Here is a 26,805-nt window from a genome sequence, read left to right on the forward strand (position 1 = left end):
AAGTCCAACCATCAACCCAACACCACCATGCCCACTAAACACCACCATACCCAGCTAAACTCGGGGACCTTATAAATGCTTATAAATATCTGAAGGGTGGGTGTCAGGAGGATGGGGCCAAGCTCTTTTCAGTGGTGCCCAGCGACAGGACAAGGGGCAATGGGCACAAACTGAAGCACAGGAAGTTCCACCTGAACATGAGGAAGAACTTCTTCACTCTGAGGGTGATGGAGCACTGGAACAGGTTGCCCAGGGAGGTTGTGGAGTCTCCTTCTCTGGAGATATTCAAGACCCGCCTGGACAAGGTCCTGTGCAGCCTGCTGCAGGTGACCCTGCTTCGGCAGCGGGGTTGGACTAGATGACCCACAGAGGTCCCTTCCAACCCCTACCATTCTGTGATTCTGTGATCCTGTGTAAACCATGTCCTGAAGTGCCATAACCACCTGCAAGGGGGAGCTGGTCCCCAGAAAGCAGCAGCTCTGTATGATTCCCAGCTAATTCTTGTATTCAGGAAGACAAAACCCTCCGGTAACCTTGGTGCTTCTCAATTTCCTCTCCACAGGCTATCTCAAGCCGGGAGCCCACGTTCAGCCAGGTGAAACCTTCACATACAAATGGAGGGTGCCTGAAAATGGAGGTCCAACAGAGAGTGACCCCCCGTGCCTGACCTATCTGTACTACTCAGCCACTGATGCTGTCAAGGACACCAACTCCGGCCTGGTGGGGCCTTTGCTGGTCTGTCGGAAGCACACGCTGAATCCCGACGGGACACAGGTGCCCAGCATGGACATCTGCTTGTCCCTAACCACAGAGTGGTGCACTGGGGGGGTTCCCATATGAGCCAGTTTGCCCAGTTCCCAGCTCAGTTTTAAGAGATTAAACAAATGTCATTCCTAAGGGTAAAAGCTGACCCAAGGGGATGGTTAGGAAGATGAAACTGTCATTCCCCAGTATTCTGGCTTGTCCCTAGGTTTTCCATCTTTTTCATGCACTTACTAGCAATGAATGCATCTTTCCACCCTAAGTAAGTAATGGACACTTTATTTATCCTTCTGACTGATGGCAGAGTGCCAATCCCTGTCTCTACAAGGACATAGTAAGAAGGCAGCTGCAATTTTTTGGGTAAAGAAAGCTCTGTTTTAAAAGAAGAAATAATTTTTCTTGGGTAGTACTGCACAGACTTCTTTTTAATGTCTTGTCTTCTTTCTTGGCTACAGAAAGGAATAGACAGAGAATTTTACCTCCTTTTTTCAATCTTTGATGAGAATGACAGCTGGTACCTGAACAAGAATATCGAAACATTTACTGGAGACCCTTCAAAAGTAGATGAAAATGATGCAGATTTCAAGGAATCCAACAAAATGCACGGTATGAGATACCTAGTATCTGGTAACTCTATCTTTTCTTCAATCATATTAGGAAGATGATTTGGCATATTTTATCACCATTCCTAGATGTTATCATCACTTCTAGATGTAAGTATCTGACTTTAGCATGGACCTCCTCCAAGTTATTCCTGACATGACAGACTTGAGCAAATCACATAACCTCCCTTTGCTTTAGATTTCTGAAGAGCACTGAGAATACATGTTGTTAGACAACCTTTGGGGCTTTCTGGACCTATCTATTTTATTCTTCTGTTATGAGGTGGTATCTCATACTGAAGTTTTGTTCTGCCTAAACCTCTCACTCAGGGATCACAGAGAGCACTTGAGGACTAGGGAGTTTAGCCTCATAACACCCTTGAGAAAGAAAGAGGTACATTTTGGAAGTAAAACTGGAAATCAAAGTTCAAAATGACATAAAAAGGCTCCATCAGAACTGAATATATAACTTGGACTCTTTATGGCCACTCCATGGCCTTAATAACCTGGTTATACATCCTCCAGGCTGAAAAGAGGTACCTAATTTATATATTAATTGGTGTCTGCGAGGCACCCTGAAAAGCTCAGAGGAGAAGTGCTACATCACTGCAAAGGGCTATTACAAGATTTTACAGGCTAAAAAAAAGGTAGTAGCTCAGAATCTATAGGAATAGCATTTAGATATTAATTTGTTGTCATTCAGATATTAATTTGTTGTCATCCAGTGCTACTTTTTCTTCACCTAATGCCCCTTTTATTAATGCCATGGCTTGCTGAGTCACGAGTCTCTTGCCAGGGAGGTGGTAGGAGGTTCTGTGATGAATTTCCATCGACCTTCTGCCAAGTGGGCTCTTTCCTTCTCCTCCAGCTGTCAACGGCTACTTATTTGGTAACCTGCCGGGCCTGGCCATGTGCAAGGACGACAAGGTCTCCTGGCACCTCATTGGGCTGGGCAGTCACTACGACATGCACGGCGTTCATTTCCAAGGAAACACCATCGACCTGAGAGGGACGACGAGGGATGGGCTGGCCTTGTTTCCTCATTTATCAGGGACAGCACTGATGCAGCCAGACCGCGTGGGTACGTTCCTGAGCTTATCTTGGTAGTGTGGCACATGCAGAAGTCAAGCAGCCAAAATAACAGTCAGTGAGATGTTCTACTCTACACGAGGAAGCCTGAAGGTGTGGGGACCACAGGGACCTGGTGTAGCTCATAATTCAGGCCAGGCTACTTTCCTGGCAAGATGCTGTAAATCAAGTATGTATGTGCACCAAAGAGCAGAGGCTTTGATGACCTTGGACAGGCAGAGCAGCAAGCAGACAGATAGCTAACAAGATGCTCACAGAATTTCCAGAACTCTCAAAACAGGCTGTTTTTTAGCAAAGATAATATTCACTGCTATGCAGATAGCATCATTTAAGGTATCTTAGGACTTCAACAATACTTTGTCTTTCGGACTTTCTTCAGAAGCAGATACATACAAGATACTTTTAATGATCATGTATAATCCAGTGACACTTTCTGCATACTCAGAGGGGTTGAATTGTTTGTTGGCAACACCAGATAAGCTTCATGCCAGACAGTGCTTTTCTTTACATTGGTGCAACCTTTTTTAAATCAACGGAGTCATCAGAGCTGTGCAAGGCTATGCCAAGGGCCACCCTTGGCTGGAGCACCTGACAGAAATATCTGTTGGCCTTGTGTGTGTGCCAGATTAGACCTCTGGCGCTGGTGTCTATAAGGCAGCAGAATCTTCTCTTATGCATATCCCTTACATTTCCACTATCTGTCATGAAACTGCACTGCAGGACTTACACTAAACAATATATTCTAGGAGATTATTATTTTTTGTCAGCTAACTTTTTACTGGCAATAAGAGAAATTGAATGAATTATCAAATTTTTGCGGTCACTAACGCCTGTGATTTTCCTTAACTGCATGTTATTTTACCTTTTTCATCACTTTTACCCTGAAAGCTCAAGGAATGGACTGAGATCCAGCCTGGACAGAGCTAAGCTTCTAATTTTGGTTCTATCACTGACTCATACACGAAACAACTCTGAAAGTGCTTTCCTCCTTCACAAGAGTGCTAACAGGTGGAGCTACACAAGACTACATTGTGGTCAGCTTCTGCTTGTGTAAGTGGGAAGGAGAGTACAAGCGTTAAAATCTGCCCACAGACAAGTGAAAAGTCGCTCCTGCTGCCACAGCAGCCTTTGGCCATCAGAGCTACAGAAAAGCTGGTCCATGGTGGTTTGGCCTTTCATGGAGGAAGAGCAAAGGGTCAGAGAGTTGCAGCTTTAACTCAGATGTTTTTATACCATATGGATGCATATAAACAAATGGTTATAAGCAGCATCTTCCCTTCTGTTAGGGGCATTCTCATATAACGGGTCTGTATCTGTACTGCAGAGAGGCCTCCTTTACCCTAATCACGCCAGGCAACCACAGGGTCTCAGGGGAGAGTCTCACACACCCAAGGCTGGCACAGCTGCTCCGTGCTCAGGGACCAGCGTCTCTGAAACACAGACCCTGTTTCTCTGTGCCTGTACTGGTGTTTGCAACGCACGCTCCTGCTACGTCCTCTCGTGCTACCTGGGGGCACGTCTGCAGCACTGGTGAAGGCTTACTGGCAAGGTTGTTCCTTCTGCCAGACTTCTAATCGATGGCTTTTCAGAGCCCTCTTGGCTGGGCTAATCTAACTCAGTCAGATGTAATTTATGGAGATTTCTGAGTGAAGATGGAGTAGGTTAGTGTTTCCAACAGAGAAAAACATTACTTGCTGACTTACGGATCTCCATTTGTGTCTGCATTCACATTTGGCTTTTAGTTGAAGAACCTGTTGTAATGTAAGAGTTACAGGCCACAGCCCTGCAGTGCCTAATGTGCATGTTTACCCTTGAGTGTGTGAATGTCAGCCTGAACCCCTGTCATCCTGTGTCTTGGGGCCATAGAACAAGTGGTGGCTAAAGGTGCACATCCATTTTATCATCTCGTTTCTCCTTCAGTCCCCTTAATTTTTGAAAGCCATTGGGTGATATAAGCATCCCCTCACTTGACTTTCCATACAGCATCACCGATGAGGTTTGTCTGAGGACAGATCAGAGACATACAAGGCACAGGACCTAATTTGTCACTCTGCTTTCTAAAATTTTTTAATTGCCAAAGTCTCACACGCTTTCCTTTCCAGGCACATTCAAAGTGGTTTGCAGGACTTTTGATCACTTTGTTGGTGGGATGAAACATCTCTACGAGGTCAGCAGCTGCCGTAACACCACCCGAGCCCAGCAGCAGCGTGGAGCCATGAGGCTTTACTACATCGCTGCGGAGGAGGTGGAGTGGGACTACGCCTCAAATAAGAGCTCGGCACCAAATATTTACAACATCAGCAGCAATGAGGAAAGGTATCCAAAGCAAAAATTGCTTGTGGGCATGGAGCACACTCATAGTGGAGGGGGAACTTCGAAGCATCCTTTCATGAAGCCAGTCTCATACTTTCTAGGAGGTACTCTTTGGTGAACAAAATAAGAAAAAATATATTTATAAAGTGACAACGTCTCAGACTAGACTAGTTCATAGACAGCATTTTCAAATGATTTTTGTCTCAGAGTGTCTTGTAGTGCTGTTGAACCCAAGAAGGCTTCCAAGTCCCTAATCCATGTGTGTGTTCGAGCCCTGGCTCAACCCTACAATGATGCCCCCCAACCCCCTTCTCTCCCTTCCTCACTCTCCCCAGTCTCCCCATCCCAGTGCTCTGGTTTTCATGGAGAAGAAAACCAGAAGAACCCCCACCTGTCCCAGATGTGAACCCCTGCAAGCAGTGCAGATACATTAGGGAGGTGCTGAGCCTGCTTTACTGCAGTGTGGTAGCCCCCAGCTCCCCTGGGAAAGTCAACAAAGGAATAAAGCTAAGTAAAAGCTAAGGAATAAAAAGCATGTGCAGAAGATACGTGTTCCAGATCATATTGCATAGGCAGGTTTTTGCGACAACTTGGTGAAAACAAAAAGGAACAAAGAATGTATCTCATAAACAAACCTTAGAGAAGTGGCTGGGAAACCGCACCCCATAAAGAGGAAGAGTGTGGTGGAGTCAGTAGAAAATATACCTGAAGAGTCACAGGTCATCAAGCGTGTTTAAAGTAAATATTAACCAGAGTATTATCAAAGGCTGCTGTTGCACACACAGTATATTACTACAGTAAGTGGTAGTCCTGGGGCGTTTTTTGCTTTTATTGACTACGTTGTGAGCCAGCCTCGCAACTCCCCTGCCAGGGGCACGGTGGAGAGGAGGTGCCAGGAGACAGGGCTGCTCTCAGAAGAGGGTGAAGGCTCTCCTCTGCAGCCGGTGGCCAGAGTCCTCTGCCGGCGGGGCAGCCCACGGAGTAGCAGAAATGAACTGTGGGTGACTGCAAACCGGGAGGGCACAAAAAAGCATCCTCTGCCAAGCGCAGAAGGGAGAACACATTTCTCACTTTACCTGCTTGCTGGGAAAGCATCCGGCCCCAGTATGCAGCAGCAGGAGGGGAGGGCAAAGCAGCCCCCTCAGATGATGGCATTTGCTTTTGCAAGGTTAGGCTCTGGTTATTATCTTCCTGTGGCTGACTAACAGCCCAGGTGGTGGTAAGAGGATTCAGGTTTGCAGGGACAGGCAGTATCTTTTCTTTGGAGCAGAGGATGCAGCTGGAGAAAGTGGCCAAACCCACTCATAGCTTCAAATTCATCTCTGCTCTGACAGCACTGGTGAAGGATTTGTGTTCCCAAAAGCCAGCTTTAGCTCTTGGCAGAGGTGAGCATTTAGTGAGGATTATCACTGTTGCTATTATTCACTGTTTTAAATCTCTTGCAGCACACAGGGCTTCACATCAACCAGCGTGTTGGACCAAGCTGTATATTCTTATCAGTCACATCTATTGTGAATAACACAGCAGTTTTACGAGCCTTTAGAGCTTTTAATTTTTGCCTTTTGATTTTGCAGCTACGGGCATGTTTTTCTGAGCCAAGCAGAAGATCTGATCGGTTCAAAATACAAGAAGGTGGTTTACAGGGAGTACACAAACAGCAATTTCACGCAGCGCAAAGTGAGGACGCAGGAGGAGGAACACTTGGAAATCCTGGGCAAGTAGTTCTCACGGCTCACAGACCGAGCCTCATAAGTGAGAGGATTGCATTCCAAAAACAATTTATCCAGCTTTGTTAACATGGAAAACAAGGAACTGATGCCTGTTCCAGTTTGTCAGTGATTTTACACACAATTTGCATTATTGCTGGGTGTAAAGATGCTTTCCAAATTAGACAATTCATTCTCAAACATGAATAAGGAGATTCCTAAGGAGTACTAATGGGGAGGATGCCAAAACGGCAGTTCCAGGATTCACCTTAACATCAGGGCAGGTAATGTAGGGGAGACTCTTGTAGGCAGATTAAGTCAATATTAGGGGGCTGGGTTTGTATCTGAAATTGAGCAAGACAAAATTTTACACATGTCATAAAATAACCGTCAACTAATGTTTTTTGTGGGGTGAGAAGTGGGCAAGAACTAGTTATAAAGCAGTCAATGCTTTCTAGGAACATATTTGACATTTCCTTTTTTGCAGTACACAGGTAAAAACATAAAAATAAAAAAATCTGTTACCAGCTTAAGAAATAAAATTTTGAAAGATATAAAAACTATCCACAAGAGTTTTCCTTAAAAACAAGCTGCCCAAAGACCTGTCCCCAGAGACAATAATTCTTCTCATTGACTGAAAAGAAATAAGATTATTTATACATATGGAGCTTTTTGTCAGCTGAGATAACAAATTGATTTTAATGGCTTTGCTGAAAGAATAGAAGAACTTGAGGGTTTTGAGAAAGTCCTTGGCTCCTCTCCTAGGCCAAGATATTGAAAGTTTGTCAAATTCAGAAAAGCAGCATTACTGACCAGCATCTTTTAATTTAGGGCCGTTACTTCATGCCGAGGCTGGTGACTCTGTACTGATCGTGTTCAAGAACAAAGCCAGCAGGCCTTACTCAATAAGTGCCCATGGTATAGAAGAAGTGGGTTGTGAAGAACAACCTGAGACACCAATCACCCTCCCTGGTAAGGATGTTCTTTTCTTTTTCTTTTATTTGAGCTACAAAGGCCATATATAAAAGCATTTTAACACATGCATGTTAATCCCTCTTTCTAGCGATCACATACCTATACGTTCTTCCGGTTATAAATATACTCAGCGTTTGTTCAGATATGACTCTGTGTCGTTATACAAGTAGGTTCTTGATCAAGTGAGCATGCCCGGGCAGAGAGCGAATGTTTTTCCTATCAGGGAGAGAAACACAAATGTTATGTCACTGGACAACCGCCAAAAAAAGCAGAAGCAGGCCCAGAATCACGGCAAGAGAAGTGTAAGCCAACTCTGCATTTGCTCCAGACTGACACTCTAACAACAACATTTTAAAAACTAAGAAATTCAATGGTAGAGTTGCAGTTGGCAGTGGTAACTTTGTCTCTCTCTTAATGTACACAGAATTAGCATTTGCATTCAGAGCTGATGCATAACATGCAAAATATATGTCATGTGGATTAAAAGTCTTTCAAAAAGTGTACAAAATATGACTCAGCTTCTAGTGAGAAAATTAGTGGAAAATGGTTCTCACAACACTGAAATTTTTCATATAGAAACACACTTGTTAAAATTTTTGTGCTTCAATTTTTGTGTTTGGTTTTATATTCTAGTGGGCAGTCATACTCAAACTCGGGCATTACAGTCAATCCAATACACGCCTTTGCTTTCCATCACCCATGCAGTTTTTGTAACGGTATTTGTGAGCTTCAGTGTGAAACTACGTGAAAAGAAATTCTGACGTACTAAAGCTCTTTGAAAGCTGAAATGTCTTTCCTGTAAGTGGCTGTATCGACACAGCACAGCCACACACAAATTCATGGCCACGTGAGCCAGTGTCTGCCTTGCTGGAGTTTGATGAATGAATCCGTGTGGTCAATATATGGAAAAAAAAAAAAAGAGGGGCTGATTGATATGGTTCGCTTGTCTTGTTGTTTGCTCCATGATGTGGTTGATGCTGTTTTGTTGGCAGTCGAGGTGTAACACTGGGAAGACCACTGTCATGTCTCCCGTGTCCACACGGGAGCAGGCTTGGGACGAGTTGGACGACAGAAGGCGTAAGCCAAAGGAAAGGGCTCTTCAGCAAGGTCCAGGGAAAGACTTTTCCTTAGGAGTTTGGAAGCAGCAGTTAACATGGAAAACAAGTCCCTCAAAACAAGAATTATTCTTGGGCAGTTCAGTCCCCACCACCATGATCTTGGAATCCTCACTGTCTGTCTTCCTAGGCCAGGCAGGACTGCTCATCCCAAGATCCTCAGAGCCCATCTAGTCCTAGTAAATCCTGAACAACTCATCAGTCGGATGTATGCCCTGCTAAATCGTGCTCCTGAGAGCACTGCCTACTCCTAAAGAGACTGTGAGTGACCATGAGTGGCATGGTAAAGAGGAGCAGGGAGCGGATCCATAGCAGCCTGAGCCAAAACAGCTCTGAGCTGCCACAGCTTTGTCCTCTCCCTGTCCATTCCTTCATTTAGCCAGCAGCAAAGATGGAAAAAACATCTGCTCTTCTCTTGTTTATCAGTCTTTTCAAGGGTTATACTTCATTTGCACTTCAAAGATGGGTCTTTGATGCCATCTGAAGTGTCTCAGGTTTTGAGTGGAGATTTTTCCAACTACATCCTCTAAACGTCCTGAAGTGAAGAGTAAAAAGCAAGGAAGTGGTGAAGGACCATGGCTGGGCTCTCTTTTCACACCACCCCTCTAAAAAGGGGTGATGATGTTTAGGTTAGATAAAGGCGGATGACAAACTCTTTCCTGGTGTACGTCTCCAAGGCATGAATGCCTCTGAGATCGATGGATTTCTTGCCAGTTTTCTGGCCTGTTAGTGCAGTGTTGTGTCTTAAAAGCCCTTGTGATCTCTGCTGAAGGGTGTAAACCCATGCTTGTAAGGAACAGAAGGTGCTTGTCATGTAAGATTAAATGATACTGGAACATTTAAGTGAGACTCCTTTCATATCTATGATATTTGAGAGTCAACATTTCTTTTTTTGTAGTTATTGCAGTACAATAAAAGACACTATTGCATGATCCATCAAAATGGTACGTTGGCTCAGTGACACAAAATGAGGCTTAATCACTTCACAATTCTTCTTTGCCCCAATATCCACAGCTGTTGAAAGCTGTTGGGTTACGGCTGTACTAAGACCATGGCCAACAGTTCTGTGATTTGCTTGTTTTCATTTAACTCATAGTGTGTCCCCATCTGTTCTTGGCTTTTGTCATCCTGGAAGACTTTTGGGCCAGAGACTGCCTGGTTCAACATTTCTCCACCACTGAAAAGGGCAAGGTGCTGACCACATTTTGGTCTCCTATCCTTCCCTGCAGTACCAGCAAAATCACAGAGCAGGGAAACACAGCACAGGCTGTTCATCTGAACATAGATGTGTTTGTCTTCAGTGCAGAGAACCGATCCTCACCCAAATAGATAAATTCCCCATCAGATTGTTCTACTTTTTTAAATCAGAGGTCAGTGAATCTCTGCCTCTGCCAGAGGTCATGGCATAGGTGATGGCTTTTAGGAAGCAACACAGGCTCTCTGGTAATTGCTGGGGAGCACGGGCTTAGCTGGAAGAGGAAAGGAACCTCCTATTGCTCCCATTCAGCAGGTCAGTGCATACTGAGCTCCCCTCTCCTGGCCCAGAGCTGATACACTGCTGTAGTACCATCTGCAAAAACCCAGGGGCAACCGCCACATCTTCATGCCCTTTTCAACTGAGAAAGTCCAAGAAACATTTTCTGGAGTTGGCTCTCAACTTCTTCAACTAACCTTTAGCATCTGTATCCAAGGTCATTGATCTGCTACAAGTTTTGACCAAGGAGAAAGATGAAAAGTCCTATCTCCAAACTTCCCTCTGCAGGATGCCACTGTTGCCCGCCTCATTTGCAGGTCTCCTTGTCTGGGGGCTATCTGCCTGCATTTACACCACTGGAGCCTCGTCGACCTCCTCGAAGGCAGAATCACATTCATATTCCATTGCTGCATGCTTCCACAGATAGTTTTGATGCAGATCATTTTCTGATGAGGAGGGTAGTAGATCTCAGTACTATTCAAAGCCTCTAATACTCAGCTGCTCTTGGTAAAATTGTTCTCTCTGTTTCAGGGGAAATAAACACCTACAGGTGGAACATCCCAGAACGATCCGGCCCTGGTAAAACAGATCCAAACTGTATCACTTGGGTTTATTATTCAACAGTGAATTTTGTAAAGGTAACCAAGAAACGGTCATTAAAGATTACATTGCTTTGGCTAAAGCAACCTGCCTTGCACAATGTTTCTGAAAGTATCCCTCTTCTTATTCATGCGAGGACCACAGGCTAGAGGAACGATTTACAGAGCGAGATGCTTTGTCCTCTTTGATAACAGTTGCACATGCCTGAGTAATTTAATCTACTGAAAACCCCAGGGATACACCATGGCAATGCGATTCCCTCCTTAAAGAATAGCTGAAGGGAATCTGGGTGAAGGCAAAACCTTGCTTTGCTACACTAACATAGGGACACACAGAAAGATATCTCTAATCAGACAGTCATGATTTTTTCTCATCTGATAGGAAAATGGAATTTCATCTTTATTTAATCTGTAGTTACTCTGTATCTATTTCATAACTGAATGAAGTAGAAGATTTTTAATGCATATATCTATTTTATTTCAGGACACATACAGTGGTCTGATTGGGCCTCTTGTAGTTTGCAGAAAAGGAATTCTAGATGAAAGAGGTCTAAGGAAGGACATTGATCGTGAATTTACCCTTCTGTTTATGGTGTTTGATGAAAATGAATCCTGGTATTTGAAAGAAAACATTGAAACATACCTTCATAAGGATCCTGATGAGTTTAATTCCACTGAGAACTTCGTAGAAGGCAACAGCAAGCATGGTATGTAAGACTCGGTGGCAGCAGCCAAGAAGACAGAGGTTTATTTTTCACAGCCCTTTTAGGAAGACATTGGACTCAGACTGCAATTACCCAACCAAGTGACAACTTCATCAGCTGCAACTCGGGAAAGAAAAAGATTTCATGAGGCCCAGCCAAGATATTTTTCTAACAAGATAGTTTAATCTAGTACTCATGGGAAGAGGCTGCCCTGCCAGACTTCCCTCATCATGTGGGAGCTGCGTTCCTTGCAGGCTTGTTTTGCTGAATTGTAAGGATGACATTTTAAAACCATGATTGTAGTAGCAACCAGCCCAGGAGCCAGGCAGAACAGCCTGGACAGGGACCGGAACAGCCCTGGCAAAGCAAACTTCACTTTCTACAGATGGTACCCATTTTAGGCAACAACTCTATTCCCTTTTTTTCTGTGTAGCTTCTCAGCATAAATCCTGTTTGTTCAGGAGTTTGCTCTCAACCAGTAAAAAACCTATCCAATGCTCTTCAAGACAGAAAAATGGTTGCTGCTGTGCACTTAGGTGATTTGGCAACTGAAACAAAAATGTGACTGTCTCCATGCAGTGGCAGTGGTCACTATGGAGAGCTCTTGCCCTGGCCACGCATGCGGGTCCCCCCTCTGCCTGGGCACCCCTCCTCCCCGGAGAGAAAGTGCGAAGGGTGCCTGAAGTGGAGCTTACCATCACCCGTACCATGGCCAGTTACTAATCAGTCTCATTTTGCTATTCTTCAGCAATCAATGGGAAGATTTATAACAGTCTCCTGGGCCTAACGATGAATGAAGGTGATAGGACAAACTGGTACTTGATAGGAATGGGCAATGAAGTGGATATACATACAGTTCACTTCCACGCACAGACCTTCATCTTTAAGGTTGGTAAAATTAATCAAAGTAAAACCTTTATAGTGTAATGGGAAATTTCTGCAAAGCAGTCCGAATTCTAGCCTGGTTTTCCAGCTGGGGCATGGATGCTGAGGCTGAGGTCAGTGGAGTTTTGCATGTGAAGGAAATACAAAATGAATGAGATCCTTGCAAAGCTTCTACCACTCTGAAGCTGTTATGAATCATGAATAAATGTCACTATTAAAGGACATGATCAGGTGGGTAAAAATTTATATTTATGCATGGGTATAAGGGAAGATGCAGGGAGGAACTGAGAGAGAGTCTTGCCTGCTTACAGTATGGTTTTATCTTGTGATAGCTTGACACCGGCAGGACTATCCGAAAAATCTGTCTTTCAGAGAAATGCCCATGCTCAACCAGCACTTGAAATCCTCAGCAGGGATGTCCTGTTGTTAATTAATGAATTGATTAAATGAGGGGTGTCCACAGACCTCAGTTACCCTGGATGAAGCATACTAGAAACATGTAACAAGAAGCATTTGATCTGTCTTGAGGAGCCCAAAGTCTAACTGGAATATTTCAGTGCCCATGGGGGGTCTTGGGGGCAAGACTCTTACGATGCTGGCTTTGCCTTACCACAGACAGATAAGGACCACAGAGGAGATGTGTATGACCTTTTTCCTGGGACCTTCCAAACAGTTGAGCTCGTGGCAGAAAACCCTGGAACGTGGCTTCTGCACTGCCACGTAGCCGATCACATCCACGCTGGCATGGAGACGACCTACACCATCAATAAATCAGGTGCAGTATCAGAAACATGTCCGAGGACTTGGAGGTGGCATCACAGCAGATGTGATGGAAGGCAGGGAGAAAAGGAAGAGAGCTAATGTCAACTCTGCACCCTACATGCCAGTGGGAAGCACCTCTAAATCACTGCCACGACCAGTTAGCATCGTCTAGGGCCAGGACAAGCACCCCTCATGACATGGCAAGAACAGTAATCTTTGCTGCACTCTGCAGCTTAAACAGCTGGTGCTTCACAAGAGCCCCTCTAAGACAGCAGCAGCCATTCGTCACCCTCAGGTGGTGCAGAAGACAGCTGCACAGCTATTTTTGAGCCTTGTTGCCACGTGATGTATGGGAGGGTTTGCAGACTGGCACAGCGCTGGTTCCTCCCTGCGATCGCTGCTGGCTCACGGGGCTGTTCGAGCTCCTTCCTGCACAGGCAGAGACCAGCTGAGACAGGTACAAGATGCTCCAGAAAATGATTGTTCATCCTGTCCAAGAAATAGGTGATCTTTTGCAAAGAAAAGTTGGTAAACTCTCTGACTGGTGCTGGTCCCTTCCACCACTTGTGAGAAGTGCTTTGTGAACCTCTTCACATCACATAATTTCATTTAATAACTGGGTGCAGCGTCTCCTGCCTGGGTCTGTACTGTGCTTGCTATACTCCTCCACAGGGGCTGCAACAGCTCCAGCAGGCACAACTCATATGTGTAACCCTGTAGCAGCTGGAAGACAAACATAAAGCCAAACATAGCCAAAATACTCCTTCCTTGGACATGGTGTATTTATTTTATGCCACATCTTCATTCAGGCTGTGAAACTTCAAATGAACAAGCAAATGCAGAACTGAATCACAGAACCATAGAATGGTTTGAGATGGCAGGGACCTTTAAAGGTCATCTCGTTCCAACCCACCTGCCATGGGCAGGGACACTTTTGACTAGACCAGGTTGCTCAACGCCCCATCCGACCTGGCCTTGAGCACTGCCAATGATGGGGCATCCACAGCTTCTCTGGACAACCTGTGCCAGGGCCTCATCCACCTTCATCACAAAAAATTTCTTCCTTATGTCCAATCTAAATCTACCCTCTTTCAGTTTAAAGTCATCGCCCCTCATCCTATCACTACAGTTAGTAGTGAAGTAACAGAGGTGCCTATAGAGAAGGTGGATGTTGCCCATGGAGCTGCCCAGAGCAATAGCTGTGTTGATCTAATCAGGATTTCTGTTCAGGGCTACAAGGTAGAAGGAATTAAATAAAATCAGGGGTACTTTTCCAGAAGACAAAAAGTGTTTATTAAGGCTTTCAATTTCACTTTGCTTTTTCTTTCTCTGCACAGAGAGAGAAGCTCCTTCAGAAGGTGGACTCACAACTGGAGCATACGATACAGCTACTGCAAAAAACAGGACCACTGAAGAGGGTAAGGATTTCTTAAAACGTCATTTAAAACTCTTCAGGTTTATGCTGAATTCTTATGAATTATGCTGATTTCTTATGAACTATTTTTCTTTTAACAGATGATGACAGCAAAGGGGGCAATTTTTTTGGCAAAACTTTGAGTCCTGGAGAAGCCAGCCTGATACTCACAGCCTTCTTTTTCATTGGACTGGTTCTGCTGTCAGCAATATTAACCATCTTCTGCCTCATTGCCCACCAAGGAAGCAGGATCCATTACACAGTTCTGCATGACAAAAGTGCACTTCTAACAGATTCCCCGTAGATCCCCGCTTTTAACATCATTCGCAGAGCCGCACTGGATTTCATGACATGCTGCTAACAAAACTGGAGACATACACGGATAGTCCTACCCCGCAGCCAGCGGTCACACGCGTGAACGTGAGCTGTAGGGTTCAGCTCCGAGAGCCACGTACCACCCATCACCGTTTCCACTCCTCTGGAGTTCAGCTGAGCTTCGCCTGAGATCAAATCTGGCAGCCGAGCAGAGTAGCTCACCTCTCGGCACCCACACCGGCTGCACGGCGTTTCCACGGGAGGAAGGAGCGGGCAGCGTGGCGTCCCTGCGCTCTGTGCAGAAACACGGGGTTCGTGCTAAGGAATAAATACCGCCAGGGACTGTTATAAGCGTGCCGGCTTCTGACGGAGCAGGCGTTAATCTGGAAGTCCCCGTGGCTTACCAAAGTCTGGCTTAATGAATTCATTGACATTTAAGCGATTTTCTTTTTTTTGCCCTGTTACATGAAGAAACTGTGTGTTTGGGACAGATTTTTAAAGGCATTTAGGGACCTACCAATATAATTTAGCACCTGATGGAGTTCAGCAGTGCCCCTGTTGTTAGTTTCTAACACCTTTTTTTAATGCCTTTAAAAGTCTAACCCTGAGCAACCTCTGAGAAAGTTAGTTGACTTTGTAACTGCTGATCGTTGTGGTCCCGATTCTGCACCTCTTCTTTGCACCGAGTAGCACCTCACTCCATACCTGTAACGAAGCCATCAGGAGGCCAATCCCTGTGCTCTGCGAGGAAGACAGGCAGAATCAGGCCACGTTTAGTGATACTTGAATATTTATAGCTCATTTTTAATTAGATAGTGCTCACCCTTGCCTACTCATGTGGGCTACAGCTCTTGCCGAGGAACTCCAGAACAAACACGTCTGTGAAGCTGTTCATCCAAATTTGATCTTGAATGTAAATGCAAGTTGCTGTATTTTATTTTATTTTTTCCACTTCTGTATTTTGAAGTACGTTCAAATGTAGGAAACTTTACTGCCCATCACTCTTGTTGTAGCTTAATGGTGTCCTGGGTTTCTGTCCAGTTAACCAATATGTTGATGTTTCTTGGATGTTTCTCGGTTATTTCTTGATTCTTTTTTTCCTCAGTCTTTTAGGAGTGCACACATGAGGCAGAACTGCAGGACTGAGCCCAAAGAGGAGTTACACCACAGCAACAAACACTTCCAAGCTCCTTCTCTAAATCTTCCCTTTGAGCTGACAAAAACAGATACTCTCAGCCCTTTCATCTTTCTGTTTTGTAAACATTAAAATTGAGGTCTCCTGTTCTGTGCAAAACCACTGTCTATGCTCTATGCAGAACATTTGCTCTCTGTATACAAACAAAATCAAAGCCTTTCACCTAAACATACACTGTTAATAAAGGAAATTATTTGGTACTTCCTTTTAGACTAACTAACGTGTCTGACTTTCTAGAAACAGAATCAGAAGTATATTTTGACCATAGAAACAAGCCAGCCAAAGTGACTACAACAATAGGAAAAGTCTGGTTATTTGTATGAACCTTCTGGCACAGTTCATTTCATCTGGCACGCTTCTTAGCTGGATGGTGGCTGTGAAACAAGAACGAAGCCTTCAAAGGTCCTCAGGGCCTCAGGACGTCCCCGCTGCTTGCCCAGGTGACACAGCCTGTCATGGAGAGCATGAAGTATCACAGACAATGTAAAGCACTGCGTCTACCATTGCCCTCCCGGTGCAGCAGCGCCGTGGCCAGCCGTGCCCTGACTCCTCCGGTGAAGGACAGCATCTGCGCTGGGCTGAAGGACCAGCGGGAACAGAGGGCAAAGCAACCAAACAAGCAAAGGAAGAAAATGGACAAGTCATCAGGACAGGCGTGTTCTCCAGCGAGCGCAACAGGCCCTCGAGTATGAAAAATCGGGATTACAGACTTGGGTAGGAGTTAGAAGCTGTCCTAGCACCAGAAGCTCAAAAGGTGACAAATGCAAGAGCAATCTTTACAAACTTTCCAGAGCAATAAGCAGCTCTGACACCCACGCAATGCAAGTTGGATGAAACTATTAAAAAAAACACCTGAGAAAAGTGTCCAAAAGAACAAAACAGATCATGGAAGAATCAATGCTTTTTTTTTTTTTTTTTTCTCTCAAAGAAAACTGTGCCTCAGAGAGGCTTTTGAAGGACTCAACATGTAGGTAAGAGACCTGGACGAAAGTAGCCTGTTTACATTTTTACATTTCCATAGGACATTTGAGCAGGTCCTTAGTCAAAGCTTCTTAAAGAAATTAAATCACCAGGGGAGGAGAGGAAGGGTCCACGGAGCCTAAATAACTGGTCAAAAGACAAAAATAAGCAGCCAGATTTCATGCAGAAAGTCACTCGTGGGGTGCTGCAAGGACCTTTGCTCTTCACCGTTTTCTCTAAGGGGTGTGAGTAAGGATGACCAGGCTGAGTGACAATCATAGGTATGTGTAGCATGAAAAATGTGTGACAAAAAGATAAAATTTCATACTGATGCATTTACAGCTGTGCTTGTGGAAAAAAGCAATCCCAGCCTTGCGTGCTTCAGACTGTCTAAGCATCCCAGAAGTGGGATCTTTGCTGTGATAGTTGAATGACAACGTTAGCTCAAGTACCCTTTAGCGGGCAGAAAGGCCACCTAATATTAGGAATCAGTAGGGAATACGAAGTGAGCAAACCAGAAAACCACTTAGTACCATTACACAGATGTCTGGGGCACCCGCATCTTGAATGCAGCGTGAGTCACGAGCCCCGGCCCCATCCAGGAGAGGACACAGCAGCACAAAAACAGCACAGCAAGAAGAAGAAAGGGAATCAGTGTTGTAGAAGAGTTTCCGTATGAGCAATGATTTCCCTGGATGATGGCTTGGAAAAATGGAAAGGACAATTGAAAGCACATAGGACAGCAGCTTCATAAAAGAAAGGTTGAGTGGAGAAGGGAACAATTTGCCCCTTTTGGCAGAAGCAGTATGAGCTCGGGGAGCCCTACAAAGCACAGCAGGGGAGGTAGCTCTGTACGGGGTGGACAGGCACCTCCGCAACTCCTGGGCTGAGGGGGCTGAGGGTGCTCCGAGCTTACAGAGCTTCAGAAAGCAACTGGGAAAATGTGAGGGGGAAAACAGCGTAAGGGTTATTAAAGGTGAAGGTACTCCACTGGCTCCCAGAAAAATTGACTGGAGATGTGGCGATGGAGACCAAACGCTTTGAAATGCCACAGCAGATGGTGGTAGGTATATTCAGGGCTTGGAGCATCTGCCAGATGAGGTAGAATCACAGAATGCTTTGCGTTGGAAGGGACCTTTAGAGGCCATCTAGCCCAACCCCCCTGCAGTGAGCAGGGACATCTTCAACCAGACCAGATTGCTCAGAGCCCCGTCCAACCTGGCCATGAATGTTCCCAGGGATGGGGCATCGACCACCTCTCTGGGCAACCTGTGCCAGCACCTCACCACCCTCATGGTAAAAAAATCCTTCCTTATATCCAGTCTGAATCTGCCCTCTTTCAGTTTAAAGCCATTGCTCCTTGTCCTGTCACAACAAGCCCTGCTGAGAACACTTTCCCCATCTTTCCCACAGGCCCCCTCAGGCACTGGCAGGCTGCTGTAAGGTCTCACTGCAGCCTTCTCTTCTCCAGGCTGAGCAGCCCCAGCTCTCCCAGCCCGTCCTCGCAGCAGAGGTGCTCCAGCCCTCGGACCATCCCTTTGGCCTCCTCTAGCCCCGCTCCCGCAGCTCCGTGTCCGTCCTGCGCCGGGGGCTCCAGACCTGGGCTCCTGATTCAGGTGGCGGGGAGCGAGCTGGGGCCGCTCAGCCGGGAGCAGCGGCGGCTCGGGGGGGGTTTTACCCGAGGGGGGGTACCGCGGCCCGGGCCCGCCTCTCCCCGCCGCGACGACTGCAGCCGAGCGGTGCCCTCCGGCCCGGCCCGCAGCCCCGCTCCCACCCGGAGCAGCGGCACCACCCCACCTCCCACCGCCCCCCCCTCCTCCCCGCCCCCCCCTCCTCCCCGCCCCGCCGGGCGGAGCCGCGCTGCCAGGGCGGGGCCGCGCCGGGCCGCGCCGAGCCTAGCCGGGCCGGGCCGGGCCCGCCATGGCCATCGCGCACATCGCCACCGAGTACGTCTTCTCCGACTTCTTGCTGAAGGAGCCGCCGGAGACGCGCTACAAGGGGCTGCGGCTGGAGCTGGCGCTGGATAAGATCGTCACCTGCATCGCCGTCGGGCTGCCGCTGCTCCTCATCTCGCTCGCCTTCGCCCAGGAGGTCTCCATCGGTAACCGGCCCCCTCCCGCGGCGGGGGCAGCGCTCCGTGGGGCTCGGCTGCCGGGGGGGGGGGGGGGGGTGTTTCCACTCGGGGGGGGGGGGGGGAACAAGGCGGCTTTGGGCCGTGGGGAGCGCGGGAGGGGGGGAGCAGCCCCCCGGGTAGCATCGCTGGCCGCCGGGCATCCCGGCTGGCCCTTCCCGCTCTGCCCCGTCCCCGCTCCTCCTGGGGACCTGCCCCGGTCCTTCTCCGGCGCCTCCCGAGCCGGAGCCCCCCCGCGTCTCGGGGCGGCTGGGGAGAGGGATGCAGCCGTGTGCTCTGCTCTTTGTTTCCCGCTGCTGCCCGGCCCGGGCCGTGCGCTGCGCTCGGAGCGTTTTGCCGGAAGGTTTCGCTGTCGTTCGGCAGCTGCCAGGGACAGGTGCCGAGGGAAAAGGGGTCTCGGACCCCCGCGCTGGGACTGGGAGGGCTCGGTGGTGCCCTGGGGCTGGGCCCCCGCTGCGGGGCCGCGGGCAGGACGGGCGCGGGGGGCCCGCAGAAGCTGTCCCGGCTCGGCTGCGGCTGTGCCCGTTCCGCTGCTGCTGCGAGGCGGTAGGTAAAGCTGTGCTTTACGGGAGAAGGGCCAAGTTTCCTCGTTATTTGTCTGCCTTTTTTTATTGCCCCGTCCCCAAGCTGCGGAAGGGCTTGTGCAGCAGCCTAGCAGCCAGCCCTGCTCAGAGTCTGGAGTGATGAGGAGACTTTTAAATACCCATGACAAGGACTTGTAACTTGGGGGCTTCGCTTATGACATCTATTTCCTTGTAAGAATTTAAATAGCACTGTAGGATTGAAGATTTCAAAGGTGAATGAGCAGTACTGTCCATTCTGAGACAGGACTTCTGCCCTTTCAGGAATAGTTTGATTTACTGCATGCACCTGTTTATTGGCATTCAGCGTTGTACACCTGAGATACATCGTCTATAGGACTGGGATGAGGAGCTACTGGAGGGAGTCCAGCGGAGAGCTATGAGGATGGTGAGGGGAGTGGAGCATCTCTCCTACGAGGAAAGGCTGAGGGAGCTGGGCTTGTTCAGCCTGAAGATGAGAAGGCTGAGAGGGGACCTAATAAATGCTTGTAAATATCTGAAGGGTGGGTGTCAGGAGGATGGGGCCAGACTCTTTTCAGTGGTGCCCAGCGACAGGACAAGGGGCAATGGGCACAAACTGAAGCATAGGAAGTTCCGTCTGAACATGAGGAAGAACTTCTTCCCTCTGAGGGTGACGGAGCACTGGAACAGGCTGCCCAGGGAGGTTGTGGAGTCTCCTTCTCTGGAGATATTCAAGACCCACCTGGACAAGGTCCTGTGCAGCCTGCTGTAGGTGACCCTGCTTCGGCAGGAGGGTTGGACTAGATGACCCACAGAGGTCCCTTCCAACTCCTACCATTCTGTGAGTCAAGCGAATGTCAAGAGAGCGGAAGCTGGAATGGGACTGTGAATTAGTGGTGAATCTCTGCAAAACCATGAAGAATAACAACAATCAGATACCAAGCCTGCTTAAGAGATATGGTGCCCCAGACTGCTGCTGTTACATCTAGCTACTCGCATGATGCAATAGATGTGGGTTTGACCCAAAGCACTGTGGCCTGCAATACCCACGCAGAGGAGTCGAGGGCAGCCGGGCTGGGAATGCCAAGACCAGATCTGAGCCCTGTGGCAGCTCTGTTAAGTCAGAGGCTGGATGGGTACAGCATATTTCTGTAATCTAACCTGCTGCTTTTAGTTTTAGATCTGCTACTGAGATGTGCACATTTCTTCCCCTTAAAGCAATGAAAAAGAGGGCTTGCATTTCCATAGACTAGCTTGTATGTGGGCCCCTTCATTCTTCTTCCTCCTGCTTTTCCACCAGAAGCGCTGGATCCAGTTTGAAACAGTGCCTGTGTATCAAGGTCTCTTTTATGAGCTCTACAGAAGTATTTTTTCACTTTCCTTCCTTACATAAAGCTTCAACATGCAGTTGAGTTGCCGAGTTTGGTCAAGTGCGCCTGTTTTTCAGATGAATTAAGTTTTCATCTTCGCTAATCAAACACTGGAGCCTCAGTGCACACTATATGTAACATGTTTCAGTGTTAAACTAATTCAGATGGAATCTGTGACTGCAGTGGGTTCAGAAAGCAAGAGCTAAAATGCGTGCTACATCTTGCTTGTGTTTTATTTTGCTTCTAATCCTGACAGCCTGTTAAAAGAAAACATGGGGTTTAAACCTGAGCTCTTCTATTAAAAATATGAAAATAAGTATGAGGAATGCGCCCGGCTCCCAGCGTGAGTGAAACTACACCACATGGTTTCCATACAGAAAGTGATACTGCATGAGCCACGCTGCTGTTACGGCTGTCGCCTGTTTCCTGCACCGTCCTTGCGGCGTGGCGGGCTGGCTGCTGACGGGAGACCCCGAAGCTCTTCCATTAAGGCTTTTGGGGGGGAGAGAGGATCTTGGGGGCTGGGTATGCCCAGTTCCGTGACCACTAGTGTTCAGCCAGCGATAAAATAGAAAGTAAGGATTGTTTTCAAACGCTTCCTGATGTGATTGTGCTTGGAAAAAGCTCAGGAGTGCTAAACTGAGAGAAAATGGTAGGGTGCTTTTTAGGTCTGAAGAAGAGCAAGTCAGAAGTGGTTGTGACAGTGAGTCACAACCTGGAAGTATCTCTGCCTCCAGGTACAAAAATTGAACACCCTTTCCAAAAATGAACACTCAGCTCCTATTTCTGCTGGGGTATAAAATTCTCTTGGCACCTGGAGCTGTCACCTTCCCTTCCTGCTCTGCTTGCCTGTTCCGTGGCAGTGTGGTGTCAGCTCGCTGCAATTGTCCTCCTGCGTGCGGTTGCTGTTCACTGTGCAAAATGATGAAAATGTTTATGAGAGCCATGAAGGCTTGCTGAAACTGCCAAGTAACTTTTAGTGTTGATAGAAGATTCAGGAAATAAATGAGATTCCAGGATTTCTCTGCCAGAGACATGGATAACCCAGCTGCCACACGTAGCCAGCGAGCACTGCCGAAACTCCTCGGGTTAGTGCCTGCACCGCACTAAGGCATCCTTCAGGGGCAAGAAGAGGTCTAATCTAAGTTTATTCTTGGTTATATTTTAGAAAACCATAGTCAGCTGCAGGTTTGTGATGATTTTAAGCTGGTTCTGATAGTGCTTAGCTGTGATTGAGCTGTTCTTTGCCAGCCCTGGGAAGCTTTGCTGCCTGAAATTCTGCACCTGCTGTCTCTTTACAGCTAGACCTTGTTTTATACAATTTGATATAATTTTATGTAATTTGATATAATTTTATAGTGGGAACTTGAAAATGGAGATAACAATAGGATTGTGAGGATTGCGTTGTGCATGCTTATATTTCCTAAGTTATGGCCTTAAATTATTTCCCTATATTATTTAGCAGTTCTTAGGGTAAATATACTACAGGTGGTCAGGTAGTACAGTAACAGAAACTGTATAAATATGGCTAAATCACCCATCCCTCTTAGAAAAGGAGACAAGAAAGATAGGGGCACCCTCAGCAATGTAAAAGCCAGAGAATCACTAGAAGTTTATCTGTACCATTTTTCCATGACCATGTTTTTAATAAGAGTAGCTTTGAGCCAGGATTGAGATTCCAGTTTTTAAACTCTGCATGTATGTATTACGAGATACGCTTTCTTATTGTCAACAACTTAGCTGAAAACATAGATATTTATTACCAAGGCACTGCTCGTACCAGGATACTGCAGCCCTAAGCAGGTACAGACAGCTGAGCAGAGAGGAAATCGAAACAAGCTGCTTAATTTTGGCAGAGGCTCGTTTCCAGGTTAGTTCTGGGAAAAATGTCAGTGGCTGCCTTGGGTTGCAGCCGAAAGAAAAGCAGATGTGAGAGCTGTCCACTCAACATCAAATATTTGCATCTTTTCCTGTAGGAAGGCAATTGGGAATTGCTCAGGTGTGCTTAAGCAGGCAGCGTGTGCCGGCTGCGTTTGCTGCGGCTTCGTGTGGGAGGGGACGGCTGGGAAGGGAGACGAGGAAGGAGGGAGAGACCTAGAGAGGGGAGAAGAAAGGAATCTTGTGGTGCCCACCAACAGTCCTTACTACAAGTTCCATTTGGATGTTGGTTGTGTGTGGCTCATACATTGCTGGTATGAATTAATCCTCTTGGTTTAGCATCTCTGTTTATTTCATAACATAACAGACCACCTTGGAAACCCTCCCAGGACCCAGAAACTGTGATATGTGAAGTAAGTCACCTAAGAAGCTTGAGTATAATCAGCATGAAGGTTTGGGGACTTGTCAGTTGTGACAGAATGGTGGGTTAGGAACTGCCTGGCCATGGAGCAAGTCACAGCATCTGCATGAATCTGTCAGAATGAAGATTTGCTGCACTAAAAAGGTCTTACTTCCTTCTGACACATCTCATCTCCTTGCTGGAGGGCACTCAGAGGCTGGGAAGGGAGTCTTCCTCTGTGCTTTACACACCACCGGGATTAATGTCCCCACTGACCGCTTTGGGCTTTCCCAGTGGTGACAATCCTTGTCTGGCCCGCTCAATTTCCATGTAAATTCTGGGCTGGCTTTTTCCCCAATTTGTTTTAGTTCCCATCCCTCCAGTTGGCTGCCTGCGGGATTTGAGGTGCTTTGGCCAGCAGAAAAAATGGGGTGAAGGGTGTTAGTGGGGAGCTCTGGGTGCCGCACCCCAACAGCTTCTGTGGGTGCCACGGGAGCAGCAGGGCCCGTCTCCAGCATCCCTTATTGCATGTCCAGCTGAGCCTGTATCTCTCTGTATGGGTTAATCATGTTTCTCAAGCAGTCATGAGAATCAAATGTATACAAAGTAAAAAATAAAAAAAACAATTGTGAGACTAAATCACAACAAACATTAAAAAAAAAAAAGTCTTAACTCTTGAATTAGGCTTCTTTCCTCTCCTGCTACCCCGTCGCTGGCCCTCCCTGCTGATGTCCCTCTCCCTTCGCATTTGCAAGTTGCAGGGGAGGCTTTTGGGAAAGCATCCTGCCTTGTCACTTCCCTAAGAGCTGGGGGCTGGAGTGAAGTTGGGCGTAATTAGGCCAAAGACTATTACTGTGGCAGCTGCTGGCTGAGAGCTAGGAAAACACCTCCAAGTGCTGCCGAAGCAGGCTGCGTGCTGATAGCTGAGGTGTGCAAGGCTTGCATTTGGTTCAGCAGGATGCTCTGCGACCCGGGGTGTTAGTGGCAGGACTGAGACCACAGAGGTGTGAGCAGCACCAGTCTGGAGCAGCCAGACAAGCTGTGAACTTCGAGCATCGTTTGTCAGAGGTGCAGACCCCAGAGAGCAGCAGCAGACGCTGTGCCGCTCTTCGGCGTACGAGGAGTGCTCAGCAAATAGCAGAAGTTACCAGCACCAGGAACGGGCCTGCCTGGGGAGCCAGGACTCACCTGTAAAAGCCTTTAATGTCAAGTCTAAATTGTCTTTGGGTGAACATCTTCAGCTGTTGGTGAGGAGTTTTTCTCCTGTTTGGCTGTTGGTGAGGAGTGAACAGTTTTTCTGTTTGACTTCTACAGAGCCAGGTTTACATTTCCTACACAATGATGGTAAGCTGCTTTTGGTGCCAGAATTAATTTTAAAAGCATCGTGGCCCTCTGGTGTTGCCTGGGATGTGGGGTACCACCAGTGTTGGCAGTGGAGCCAGATGGTGATCACCACTGTTTGGAGATGTTTCTCCTTCGGGTAAAGGGAAACTGTTTGTTTTCCTTAAATCTCACTGGTGGGAATTTAATTCACAAATTTTCTTCCATTAATCAAATAACCTATTGCTCTGAAGTCAATGCTTGATAAACACCCATCTCTTTTCCCACTACATGATTTTGAAACTTCCATGAGGGATAACTGGCAGCCCTGCGGAGAGGCTAAGATACTTGCTGGCTCCTCTGACCCACTCCACTTAAACACTGCATCACCTGAGCTTTACGTGCTGCTACTACTCCATTGCCGAAGTAAACGTCAGGGACCAGGTTTTTTTCTTCAGTGCTATCTTATGTCACTCCATACTTCCTTCTTAAACACAGTGTTCATTCTGTTTCACCCAACCTGCCACTTTGGTCCGTGAGAGGCATGTGTCAGTCTAATAAAATAATTCCTTCTGATCAACTTTCATGCATGTGTGCACACCCACACATACAATTGCTGCTTCTTTGGCATGCGTGGGACATCTTTTTTCATATTTTAAAATTTTTTTTAATGTTGGGGTGGAGGATGTGCATTGGGTGGTGCCTGGCAGTCTGTACGCTGTGTGTGCCTTGATTTTCTTGTTTGTGGGTTTTTCTTTAGTGGCTGCTAACATAGATAATTCTTGCTAGATAAAATCAGGTATCATGGCTAGTTCATTTTGCCATGTGGAAAATTATAGTAGTAATTAATGGCTAGATTTTCATCCAAGCTTATGTAAATCATTTTTTCCAGTAATTGCAGTGTATTAGAAACGAAATAATTACTTACTGAAGGTTTGATCCTGTCAACTACAACCACCTGATGCTGATTCAGGAAAAATAGTTCAGCATATGATTGAGATTGATTCTTGGAAGTACTCTCTGTTGTTTGTAGTTTCTTAATTAGATGTTGAAGTCAGCAGAGGGGTGTTGAGCCCCTGGGGAGGAAACCAGTCCGGCTTGCTGGCTTTGTGCTCTCGCTGGTAAGGGATGCAGCCGGAGGATGCTGAGCCCTCTGCTCATCCCACCTTGCACCCCAGCAAAGCGGTGGGACACTGAACAGGGACTCTCCTTCAGATCTGAGATTTTCCTTGGGATTCTGGGAGTTTCTTTTTGTAGGTAGGTTTCTTTTTTGGAAAGCATCTACAGGGATGCTAGGGTGGGAGTCACAGGACTGGCTTGTATCCTTCTCATTTAACGTTGACAGCAAAATTTCCACCTCTGTTTGGGTAAAAGGAGCCGGAGTAGGCCCACTGCTTGCATCTCAACTCTGAGAAGTCCCAGCTGGGATTGAGGCATCTTCTTTTAGATGCCTGAGGACGGATCTTCACAAAGGAGCTTGCAAGGCTTAGGCAAAGTGGATGAGAAGGTGTTACCAAGGCACAGGACCTCCACCTGTAGGCAAGCCCATGCCAGCTTTTACAGTGCTGTATAGGAGCTGCAGAGAAGCCCACTGCAGAGCAACAGCGTTCTCCCGGTGGAGACATGGAGGAGGTAGCTGGGGCTTGTTGGCAGAGCACAAATTGAGACGTTGCCTTTAGTTTCTATAGCTCTTTTGGGTGGTTTCTCTTCAGAGCAGCCATAGTAAGTGGCATTTTTTTATCCTCATTTGTTTGCAAAAGTGTAAGTCAAGTCCCCATCACTCCTTCTCCAAAGCTGATTTAGTACCAGGGAATGATTACAAAAAAAAGTGTGTTGCCAAGTGTAATGATAACTTGCCCAAAGACTGTTGTGGCAACTGCTTAACAAATGCAGTCATTTGTTATTCCTCATCCTTCTCGCTGTGTATTTTATCTCCCTGTTGTTGTTATGGGCTTGGCTGCTGCTTTACCTTTTGCCCTTCTATTACTTGTGGGAGCAAAGTATGAGGAATGGCTTCACGTCACGAAGCCAGGAGGCTGGTCCTTTGATAGCAGAGGACTATAAGCCTTGCATAAACTAACCCTGTGCATGCATGCTCGCACAGTGGGTCGGTGGAAGGCATTTGGCCCTTTGCCTAATTTCTTCTCTAATAAAAACTACAGATTTTCTTTTTCACTTCCTCCAGAATAGCCCAACGTAAAGTAAATTATCTGTATAGATTTATTGTTATTACTATTGCTATGAGGAGGGGAGAAGGAAGGAGAAAAAGGTGGAAAATTGTGACCATTTTCAGA

The 26,805-nt window shown here is 46.8% G+C and overlaps 2 protein-coding genes across 3 annotated transcripts in view; both read left to right on the forward strand.

The window, feature by feature from the left end:
- Positions 1-14,704, forward strand: part of HEPHL1 (hephaestin like 1) — a 35,813-nt gene extending 21,109 nt beyond the window's left edge. The window contains exons 9-20 of the mRNA XM_009932594.2: positions 563-774; positions 1,218-1,368; positions 2,233-2,445; positions 4,556-4,769; positions 6,341-6,480; positions 7,304-7,444; positions 10,568-10,674; positions 11,120-11,342; positions 12,088-12,227; positions 12,840-12,999; positions 14,324-14,404; positions 14,502-14,704. Coding sequence (XP_009930896.2) covers positions 563-774; positions 1,218-1,368; positions 2,233-2,445; positions 4,556-4,769; positions 6,341-6,480; positions 7,304-7,444; positions 10,568-10,674; positions 11,120-11,342; positions 12,088-12,227; positions 12,840-12,999; positions 14,324-14,404; positions 14,502-14,704 — 1,985 coding nt within the window. The remainder of the gene's footprint in view (positions 1-562; positions 775-1,217; positions 1,369-2,232; positions 2,446-4,555; positions 4,770-6,340; positions 6,481-7,303; positions 7,445-10,567; positions 10,675-11,119; positions 11,343-12,087; positions 12,228-12,839; positions 13,000-14,323; positions 14,405-14,501) is intronic.
- A 4,048-nt stretch (positions 14,705-18,752) lies between these two features.
- Positions 18,753-26,805, forward strand: part of PANX1 (pannexin 1) — a 30,941-nt gene continuing 22,888 nt past the window's right edge. For both annotated transcript variants that reach the window (XM_075417488.1, XM_075417485.1), the window contains exon 1: positions 18,753-18,971. In XM_075417488.1, coding sequence (XP_075273603.1) covers positions 18,791-18,971 — 181 coding nt within the window. In that variant the 5' untranslated portion in view covers positions 18,753-18,790. The remainder of the gene's footprint in view (positions 18,972-26,805) is intronic.

The sequence above is a fragment of the Opisthocomus hoazin genome, chromosome 1 (assembly GCF_030867145.1).
Source record: "Opisthocomus hoazin isolate bOpiHoa1 chromosome 1, bOpiHoa1.hap1, whole genome shotgun sequence".
Lineage (NCBI taxonomy): Eukaryota > Metazoa > Chordata > Aves > Opisthocomiformes > Opisthocomidae > Opisthocomus > Opisthocomus hoazin.